At 39.1% G+C, this 11,553-nt stretch overlaps 2 protein-coding genes across 2 annotated transcripts; both read right to left on the bottom strand.

Moving 5' to 3' along the window:
* Window positions 1-200: 200 nt before the first annotated feature.
* Window positions 201-869, bottom strand: LOC149225701 (uncharacterized). Its single transcript, XM_089379992.1, has one exon. The coding sequence runs from the start codon at window positions 867-869 to the stop codon at window positions 201-203; it is 669 nt and encodes a 222-aa protein (XP_089236118.1).
* Window positions 870-4,120: 3,251 nt separating this feature from the next.
* On the bottom strand, window positions 4,121-4,789 carry LOC149225700 (uncharacterized). Its single transcript, XM_089379991.1, has one exon. The coding sequence runs from the start codon at window positions 4,787-4,789 to the stop codon at window positions 4,121-4,123; it is 669 nt and encodes a 222-aa protein (XP_089236117.1).
* Window positions 4,790-11,553: the final 6,764 nt, after the last annotated feature.

The raw sequence follows: 11,553 nt of genomic DNA, 5'->3' as shown, positions 1-11,553 counted from the left end.
ATGATTTTTTAATACATTAAATAAAACTCTGCTAAGGGAAAAACAAATCGACCCCAAAACAGGGGCGCTGTTTCACCTGCAGTTACATAAATAGAACAAAGAACAACTTTCTCCTCGAAATTCTCTAACCAAAAAGACTAAAAATTGGAGCGCAGACCCCATTGTGTGACTAACTGAGGTCATAGATAAGAATACGAATCCTATTCTTCTGGTAACAGATGTCTTTGTTTATTTTTGGCTGAAGTGAAGGGCCAGGTGTCAAGGATGTGCGCCAAATTCTTCTCTGCTCCGATCAGTGGATCTACTCGTGATGGTGATATGCTGGAAATTATGTATCTTAGTTTGCTAGTGTAGAAATTCATTGCAGATATATTTCTTTTCTGAACAGTAAGCATCACTGCCTTCATCTGGTTCTTGCGTGCGATAAGCATCAAAAATTTGCCAAGCCCTCTTCCTTGCACACATTTCTGTAACTGAAGTTTATAAACATAGACTACAGGAATTTCTTCCTCAACAATGAATCGATAATGCACAAAAGCAACCGCAGGGTCTCCATCACCTGTCCACTGACACTCATGCACCTCTTCCTTATTATTTATATTGCAAAGATGTTCATTGTCAGCACTTTGAATACTCCGCACAAAAATATATCGCGCTTCAGGAGCAACCATTTCTCTGCGTTTTATCTTCTCTTCCGCGGCCCATTCGGGTACATATGCACTCTGCATATTCACCTTCAAAAGCTCTTGGATGTAACGTTTTAGTGAGGAGGACAAATGTTCTCCTGATCCTGATCCCAGACGAACTAATAGGCCATTTCGGTCATATGTATGAAAAGCTGGGAAGTCGACGAGATGATCATCTTTCATATCTATACAACTGCATTACAATCAAAATTGCAAGAGATTCCCAAATATTCTCAAACAAAGAAGCTCCAGGCTTTGACCCTGTATATGGATAAAGCAATATCCTTCTAGAGAGCCACATCTGCAAACTTGGGAAGCTGCTCAAAACATAGGTGAAGATAAAGACCAGCATGGCATAAATCAGTAAAGGTAGCCACAAACGCTTCCTTGTCTTTTCCAGCAGTTGTCGGCCTATGATCCAAACCAAAAGAAAGATGAGGTAGCCAAATGCTATGTAATTAGGATTGACCACATATACTGTGACAAGTATGGTCAAACATGCAATGTAGGTCCCACAGGAGCGATATGTTGCTTGAAACATTTGGCCTATGGTTAAAAGATATTTTTTTTTTATCCAGTTCACTTGCTGAGTGTGGTGTGGATCACTATCTGTCAAATTCTGGGATGAACATATTGTCCACAGTACAGATTTGTTGAACCCATCTTTCATGAAGCCAAAACCAAATGGTGATTGCGGGCTACACTTCAGAATTGCAGAAAATGAATGGAGTGCTTCTATGCCATGATCTTGAACTGCAGAAAAGCATAATAATACTGCAATGCTTAGAAAATCCCAAAGACTTGCATGATTTGATACACCGCAGTGAAGGAGAATTGACCTTATTGAATCCCCTTTGCTGTCCAGAACCTCCAAAAATAGATCTAGCTGGAGTAGATACAGAAATGAAAAATGTAATTCACAAAGGAGAACTAGAAGCTTCCGTGTTTGTCTGCCCACTGTTGACCTCATCAAATATATCAAGAAAAACACCATATAAAAGGCATGGAGTAGCCCAGGTTTCACTCCCAAAAGGAATATAAGCAACAAATAAATTGAACGTGAGCTCTTGCGGAAACACCATGAAACTACAGCAAAAATCAAAACCTTTTTTCTTTCTGTTGCCCTTCCATCTTATGTTAATCTTTGCATGATCTCAAGTTATCAATTTTTAGGCTCCAAATGCAATTACTCACATAGATAACCACTGCCACAAGAGTACCAAGAAAAAACTGGACAAAAATGAATAGCCCTGGAATAGAGTAATGGAAAAGCCCAATTGCGTCCCAAATTTTAGTATCCTTTTTAAATCTCCTTCCCCCACACATTAAAAGTTGCGTTGAATGCATATGTTAATGCAAGAGCAAGAAGAGACACGGGAAAACCATATGTGAAGAAATTGATGACAATTAGTTGTTTTTACAGAGATTGGAGCTACTGAAGCTGCTGCCTTTTGAAGAGCTGGAGAATTTGATACATATTCTAAAAAAAATAGATTTAATGATTTCTTCCTCACACTGACATGCAAGACGGAGTCTAACATCGGCTCCACTTGGGATGGCAGCTGCCGCTTTTTGGAGGTGCCAAGAACCGCAAAACTTTGGGAGAGCAGAAAGTGCCTCCATACATTGGGCAATGGAGTCATGATTTCAACAAATCGACACAACTGAAGACTCAACTTATTAACTGGAAACTGACTGAATTGATTGAAAGACTGACTCAGCAAACCTCACACTAAAACTATAATGAAACTGGAACAAAATGCTGCCCTTTGGCTGCTTATTTATTTACAAAAGCTACCCTACTTTTCTGTACAAACAATAGATCAGGTAATACTGAAATGCCAAATTAACCATTCAAGTAAACCTGAGAATGATGCCGCTTGAGAAGGATTCCGCGAGGACACAGATGTAATTGCTGGCAGCCCTTCATGCACGTAATGAGCCTGGTCACGTACAAGACAGCCTGATCTATCAATCAAACTGAAAAATGTGTCCATGTATGTTGCCATTGGATCGCGGAAGCCGGACTCTGTTGGCTGCCCCAACTCTGCAATACATACCTCCAGTTGCACATTGTCAATGTAAACATCTGTAGGCAAGTCTATGATTTCTTGTTGTGAAGGAGGAAGGATTTCCAAGAACTTTTTAGGGTCTTGGAAATCATATGACTGGATCTGCACATCTAAACATTGAATCTCCTTTTCGATTCTTTCAACAATTAACTCACAGATACCAGTTTTAGTTTCAAGATGAAACTTCGGAGATTTCAAACATTGAAAGAAGGCACTGAAAAATTCTTTATTAATTTCAATATCCACCAACCACTCTCTAACTTCGTTTAGAGCTTCACAAAGTGCAGGGTTTGCCACATACCCCACCATTGCATGAATGGATCAGCGAGCGCTGAACTGTTTGGATCGAGTTGAAGTCGCCAGGTGAATGGTTCAGCCTGCATATGTGTCTGACTGCTGTCCACCATCAGCATCAAATCTGCAATTTTATTTCATGTATTGGGACAAGACAATCAACAAGTCGAATGTTCTCCCCAGTATGGTCGCCAATATGTTAGCGCTTGAAATTTCACCTCAGGCTGAGAAAGGCAAACTCCAAGCTAAAATCAAACCACTTAGCCTTGTAGCTAGCCCTACGGGGCAGGAGAGGGCTCTCTTCGGTATATCTCAGCAAAGATCTTCAAAGGGCGGAGATAACCAATAAAGAACACTGATTTTAGGCTAGTAAACTGATAAAAGGTGGTTTTTAATAAAATGATGGGGTTTTTCTGGGCTGCATGGGCAAAGTAATAGCTTGAGCAGAGAAATGTAATCAAGAACACAGATTATCCCCTGAGGCAAGGTAGGCAAGAAATTTAACATCAAATTGAGATTAAATGGAATGGAAAGACTGCTGAGGAGCTGACAAGGGCATAGAAGATGAATCCTTGTCAAACAGAAGAAAACATTAAATATGAACAAACTTATAGGCATAGCATAAAATATTATGAATTCTACCTAAACACTTCATTTGTTCAATTGGAAATGATCATGAAGTGAAATGAAAACATAACAGGTTACATATGAAACAGAAGGAAAACATATGCTAAATTGTCATACCACAGGAATCTCAGGGGTCAGAGCTGTATTATTCATTAAAATCTCTGTCTAAGACTGTACAATAAAAGCTCTCTGTTCTCCACCAGCTCTCAGAATTCCTCTCTCTTCTCACTCTCTTTTACAAATGATTTTTTAATACATTAAATAAAACTCTGCTAAGGGAAAAACAAATCGACCCCAAAACAGGGGCATTGTTTCACCTGCAGTTACATAAATAGAACAAAGAACAACTTTCTCCTCGAAATTCTCCAACCAAAAAGACTAAAAATTGGAGCGCAGACCCCATTGTGTGACTAACTGAGGTCATAGATAAGAATACGAATCCTATTCTTCTGGTAACAGATGTATTTGTTTATTTTTGGCTGAAGTGAAGGGCCAGGTGTCAAGGATGTGCGCCAAATTCTTCTCTGCTCCGATCAGTGGATCTACTCGTGATGGTGATATGCTGGAAATTATGTATCTTAGTTTGCTAGTGTAGAAATTCATTGCAGATATATTTCTTTTCTGAACAGTAAGCATCACTGCCTTCATTTGGTTCTTGCGTGCGATAAGCATCAAAAATTTGCCAAGCCCTCTTCCTTGCACACATTTCTGTAACTGAAGTTTATAAACATAGACTACAGGAATTTCTTCCTCAACAATGAATCGATAATGCACAAAAGCAACCACAGGGTCTCCATCACCTGTCCACTGACACTCATGCACCTCTTCCTTATTATTTATATTGCAAAGATGTTCATTGTCAGCACTTTGAATACTCCGCACAAAAATATATCGCGCTTCAGGAGCAACCATTTCTCTGCGTTTTATTTTCTCTTCTGCGGCCCATTCGGGTACATATGCACTCTGCATATTCACCTTCAAAAGCTCTTGGATGTTATGTTTTAGTGAGGAGGACAAATGTTCTCCTGATCCTGATCCCAGACGAACTAATAGGCCATTTCGGTCATATGTATGAAAAGTTGGGAAGTCGACGAGATGATCATCTTTCATATCTATACAACTGCATTACAATCAAAATTGCAAGAGATTCCCAAATATTCTTAAACAAAGAAGCTTCAGGCTTCGACCCTGTATATGGATAAAGCAATATCCTTCTAGAGAGCCACATCTGCAAACTTGGGAAGCTGCTGAAAACATAGGTGAAGATAAAGACCAGCATGGCATAAATCAGTAAAGGTAGCCACAAACGCTTCCTTGTCTTTTCCAGCAGTTGTCGGCCTATGATCCAAACCAAAAGAAAGATGAGGTAGCCAAATGCTATGTAATTAGGATTGACCATGTATATTGTGACAAGTATGGTCAAACATGCAATGTAGGTCCCACAGGAGCGATATGTTGCTTGAAACATTTGGCCTAGGGTTAAAAGATTTTTTTTTTAATCCAGTTCACTTGCTGAGTGTGGTGTGGATCACTTTCTGTCAAATTCTGGGATGAACATATTGTCCACAGTAAAGATTTGTTGAACCCATCTTTCATGAAGCCAAAACCAAATGGTGATTGCAGGCTACACTTCAGAATTGCAGAAAATGAATGGAGTGCTTCTATGCCATGATCTTGAACTGCAGAAAAGCATAATAATACTGCAATTCTTAGAAAATCCCAAAGACTTGCATGATTTGATACACCGCAGTGAAAGAGAATTGACCTTATTGAATCCCCTTTGCTGTCCAGGACCTCCGAAAATAGATCTAGCTGGAGTAGATACAGAAATGAAAAATGTAATTCACAAAGGAGAACTAGAAGCTTCCGTGTTTGTCTGCCCACTGTTGACCTCATCAAATATATCAAGAAAAACACCATATAAAAGGCATGGAGTAGCCCAGGTTTCACTCCCAAAAGGAATATAAGCAACAAAGAAATTGAACATGAGCTCTTGCGGAAACACCATGCAACTACAACAAAAATCAAAACCTTTTTTCTTTCTGTTGCCCTTCCATCTTATGTTCATCTTTGCATGATCTCAAGTTGTCATTTTTCAGGCTCCAAATGCAATTACTCACATAGATAACCACTGCCACAAGAGTACCAAGAAAAAACTGGACAAAAATGAATAGCCCTGGAATAGAGTAATGGAAAAGCCCAATTGCGTCCCAAATTTTAGTATCCTCTTTAACTCTCCTTCCCGCACACATTAAAAGTTACGTTGAATGCATATGTTAATGCAAGAGCAAGAAGAGACACGGGAAAACTATATGTGAAGAAATTGATGACAATTGGTTGTTTTTGCAGGGATTGGAGCTACTGAAGCTGCTGCCTTTGGAAGAGCTGGAGAATTTGATACATATTCTAAAAAAAACACATTTAATGATTTCTTCCTCACACTGACATGCAAGACGGAGTCTAACAAAACCTTCACCTCCCAACTGCCCTGTTGAAATTAGATTTTTCTTTAGATATGGAACATGCCTTACCTCCTTCAATAGCCATTGATTTCCATTTTGCTGTTTTATGAAAACTGTACCCATTCCAACGATTTTACAGGGTTTATCATCACTCAATCAAACCTGTCCAAAATCTCCTTGAACATAATCATGAAAGTGTTTCCTATCAGGTGTGGCATGGAATGAGGCCCCTAAATCTACCACCCAGGGATCAATAATATTTTCTAATGAAAGAATCAAAGCATCTTGCAACACATCACCTGATACATTCGCTTCATGATTGTTATTTTGTTGCGCGTCTCCTTTTCCCTTTCGAGACTTGTAGTCTTTCTTCAGGTGTCCTTTCTTCCCACATTTCTAGCACACTATCCCCGATTTGGACTTGGATTTGCCTTTTCTTGACTTAATGCGATATCTTGGGCTCTTTCCTCTTTCCATTTTTCTTCCCCTAGTCTCTGCAATCAAAGCATTACCTGATGTCTCACTGGAGCTTTTCCGTCGCATTTCCTCGCTAAGGATTGCACCAAAAACATCATCAAACTTTAAAGTACTATATCTAGAGACAGAGTTACTAATGGCCATAACTAAACCATTCCAACTTTCTGGTGATGAGCACAGAAATAAAACAGCCCTAACTTCATCATCAAAATTTACCCCTACAGAACTTAACTGACTTGTAACTGTATTAAAATCATTTAAATGGTCTGCAACAGATCCACCTTCTAACATCATATTAAATAAACGCTTCATAAGAAATACTTTATTTGAGGTCGAGGTTTTTTCATATAGTTTGGCCAGTGTCGACATTAAACCCTCTGTTGTCGTTTCCTTTGAAATATTAAATGCTACCGACACCGCTAAGCACAGCCGTATTGTTCTAAGTGCCTTTCTGTCGAGAATATCCCTTTCTGTGTTTGTCATACTCGTCAGCTTCTTTGTCTTTCCACTCAATGGTAGGTACAGATCTCTCTGATACAGATAATCTTCCATTTTCATCTTCCACAGCTGGTAGTTTTGGCCATTGAATTTTTCGACCCTAAACCTACCATCTTCCACCATTGCTCCCATTCGAACTAGGAACCCTTCTCTCTCCTGCGAGTTTATCAGCCACATAGACCTTCGTCTTCGATACCAGTTGTTAGAAAATTATATATTACAGAGCAATGAAACACATAAAATATTGCAGAAATATAAACACAGAAAACACATAAAACAAGAGAGACACAGATATACGTGGTTCACCCAGTTTGGGCTACGTCCACGGAGAAACAACCAGTCCTTCTTTTATTATATTATCTAGCAAATTGAAGAGATACAACCTACAGCAGATCCGTTGTAACTCCCTCTTCGCTCTCAATCTCCTCTATTTTCCTCACTCTGAATACAGATATACATAGACACAATACAATTCTCTCATATATAGTGAGGGGTTTCCTTTTAGGGAAAAAAACCCTGAATTAAACATAACTTATACCGTCAGATCATCCTCCTAATGAACGGCCCAGATTGACTAGAAATTACTAGACTTTTACAAGGCAAATTTACATCTATTTTTAGCTTCGGGGGCGTTGCCCCCGAACCCTCGCCAAGGGACCGATGGCCCTTGGACTCCCCCCGCGTGGAGGGGTGTACAGTCTTCCTGGGGTATACATTCGATTGAAACCTTTGAATATAGAAGATAATCAAGCTCCACACCCAACAGTATTTACCCTAGGTAACAGTAAAAAGACCATAATTAAATTTACATCATCAATTACATAAGTAAAAAATTTATTTTCCAAGATGAAAATCAAATCTGCAGTGAAAACTGAAAAAATATCAGGCAACTAGTCAAACGCGCCATTTTTTTGCTCGGCATGCCATCTCTTTGCCAGGCGCTCCATCCATGTTGCATCCAAATTTGGAGTGCCTTACCAACGTCTAAATTGAGCCTAGGATATCTCATTAGAAATCTTGTCCTGTCTAGTTTCCAAATCTACCTTTATTTTGTAGAATGCTTGATTTGACCCCTCATAAAGTGTTTCTCCCAAGACTGCTCAGTGTGCAGCACCAAGGTGAAAAAGGAGGGAGAACATTGATTTTTGTGTGTTTTTTCACCTTTTCACCTGCTAGTTGTGCAAAGCAAGCCTAGAAAGGTTGTTTTCCTGCATGTCTTCACTGCTTTGAATCTAATGGTGGTCTTATTTTGGCCAAAAGTTCCTCAAACAAAAGCGCGCTACACGCCTAACATTCTAGCTATCACAAAACTGTCTTGAAATGCACAAAATCTCCAAAATTTGCAAAAATGCAGCAAAACTTGTCAAAATTTGCTGAGTGATGACTAATGATGAGGTTTAGGCATGGAGTGAGGCTTCAGCAAGGATATAGACCCTTCCTTCCTCTTCTTTCTTGTTTAGGGTTTCAATTTTGGCATTAACTCTTCTAAGCATTGCCCTTGCAATCTTCTTTCTCATGGAATAATGCTTTGCCATCTTTCTCTGAATGTGTTTGTTGGCCTTGTCCAGGAGCTTCTTCAAATGTTGGTTTACCTTCTCAAGCCACTGCTCCCAGTTCTCATTAATCATGATCGCAAACTATTCATTCAATGTGAGTTGTTTTGCAAGTTCAACCTACTTTTGTCTCTCTAGTTTTAGAGCTCTTTTCAGCCCTCTAGTCCTAGGTCTCCTTCTTGGTTCTTGTTCTTGTTCAGTTTCACTATACCTTCCATAGGCCTCACCAAGAAATGCCTTGGCTTTCATTTCTTCTCCTTTTTCCTTAAGGAGCTGAATCTCCATGATATCATGCTTGGCTTGAAGCTATTGGTTTTCTTGCTCATAATATGAAATAATAAATTTAGACCTCTCTAAATTGGTCTGGAGCTCTCTGATTTATGCATATTTTTCCTTGATGACTATGCTAATGTCAAAATCATGTTCTGTCTCATGGAGGTCCTCCTCCTCATATTGGTTGATCTATGCTTGAATCTCTGCCTCTGTCATTTTTTCTTTGCCTTTGTGTACTTGTTTTATTAGTGAAGAAGGCAGGGCCCCTCCCACAATATGTGGGGAAAACACCTGCCTATGACCTCTTTGATAGGTTTGTGCCAATATACCCAAATCAGACCTCTTAGGCTTGATGACCTTAACTTGCTTAATTTTCTCAGGCTCATTGATCTCAGCTCTACTAGGTGACTCAATGTGCTCATGAAATGGTGATGGTGGAGGTGATGGTGAAGGAGACTGGTCTGATGATGATGCATGAACCATGGGCTGAGATGGAGGAATGGATGTGGAAGGATGAGATGATGAAGGCACATATTGAACATGCTGAATAGATGGATCAATGAATATGTCAATAACTATGAAAGTACTCCATGAAATGTTCAATTGTTTTATGTGATGGAGGACAATGATTTTGATGAGGGAGTGGTGGAAAATACTTTTCATTTGATGCTCATATTCTCTTTTTTGGACAATATATGCCATCTTGTCAATGCTCCGGAAGAGAAAATAAGGTATGTTAAGCATCTTGACCCTTGTGAAGTGCATGAGTAACCAGATATGATAGGTATAAAGTCTAGAGAACCTACCTTCACAAGTAAAGTATTTCATGATTAATTTCATCATGGGAACATATCTCTCCAGGAGGTAAGAGAAAGGAAAAAGCCTCTTTCTTTCATTCTTGTATCTAGGTTTGATGTATGGCTCATAGTAATGCTCCTCCAAGTCTTTTTGCTTGAACCATTTTTCCCCAACATCTGGGATTCCAGTAGCAGCTGATATGATGGTAGTGGACATAGTGAAAGTGGCACCAACAAGGGTTACTTGGTTGTCATGGAGATTGGAGATGAATAGTCTACTCAACATATGATGATGTCAGACCTTTTGTATTTTCTCACAGAATTTAAAACATCCTAGATGCTTAAAACATGTTACAGCCATGGGAGATGCCATGAGTTACTTGGTATGTCTTAGCTCAAGTCTAAGGATTCTCCCTCCTTTGTTTGGCTTCCTCTCCTTTCTTTCTTCCTCCTCACTGGAATTTTGTTCTCTTCTTCTGACATGGTGTCTTGATGTTTAAAACCCTAGGGAGATGAAATAATAGTGGAATATAGGTATAGGGAGTTAGGAATGGTGTGAGGAAATTCAGAGAGATGAGGGAAGGGGTTTATGGTTTAAGGGAAGTGACAGGGAGTGGGAATGTGATGGGATTTAGGATAGGGAATTTTATTACAGGTTAGGGGTTTTGGGATCCTAGGCAAATGGAACACCTAGGTCTTAGGGTTTTGGGAATAAAGGGCTTTGGGAAGTAGTGATATGATATGGATGTTGGGAGAGGGTTTAATAGTGATATGGTAAGGGAATAGAAGTACTAGGGAGTGAAATTGGAAGTGTAGTTAGGATTTGATTATGATACTAGAATTTCTCTCAAAGAAGACATTAAATTTTGCAATGACATTTAGAACACCACAAAATGACTTGAGGAATGCTAGGAGGGTGTATCTTGAATGTTACTTACTTGCTGGAGGATGAAGGCAACCAATCTTGAAGTTTTTGAAGCAATGACACTTGGTTTGGAGGCTGGTGAGAAATTTTGGGCAAACACGCAACGCACAACACAGGCGCGCCCTCCACAACATAGGCACGCAGTGTAACACACAGGCGCACAACGTAACACTGAATCGCACCCTCCACAACACAAGTGCGCAACGTAGCCTCTGTTTTTCCAATTTCACCTTTCAAACTTGAAAATTTCTCCTTTGTTGAGGTTGCTTGACAATGAAAAGAGAAAATTAGGTTTGAATTGATGTCTTGAGGGTTTAAATACTTTGTGGAATTTGATTTTGTTGATTTAAAACCCATTTTGCTAATGTTTCAAATCACTTTTGAAACATTGCACTAATACCCTTTACCTTCTCTGTTTTTCTTTACAGATTGATCAATTGCTACAGTGGGAACTCTTTGATTTGACATTTATTGTTCAGTTGGCATGTGGAACTGAGTTGGCAGCTTGAGAAAAATTTACTTATTACATATAATTGACATAAAATTACATAAATAAAAAATAAAATTACATCTCTGTTTTTTGGAATAAAATTACAATTTGGAATGAAACTCATACTTGAAATCAAAATTACAACTTTGGCAACCATCTTTACATGTTTGCAAATCCTCTTTAAATGAAAAAGGGATATTATTTTGTTCACTCTCATACTTTTGTTGGCCTTATGCAATGAAATGGTGTTTTATTGGACCTTGAAAAAATGAAACCTAGAGACCTAATGAAAACCTTGAGTGAGCATACTTCATGGTGACTTGAATAACATAGAGACATGATGAAATAAGCTTTCAAAATTGATGTATGCTCAGTAAGACATGAAGGTGGGCCAACAAG

Source organism: Pinus tabuliformis, chromosome J (assembly GCF_031772625.1).
Source record: "Pinus tabuliformis cultivar Carrire ecotype Pingquan chromosome J, CPIR1, whole genome shotgun sequence".
Classification (NCBI taxonomy): domain Eukaryota; kingdom Viridiplantae; phylum Streptophyta; class Pinopsida; order Pinales; family Pinaceae; genus Pinus; species Pinus tabuliformis.
This window is presented reverse-complemented; position numbering and strand designations above follow the sequence as displayed.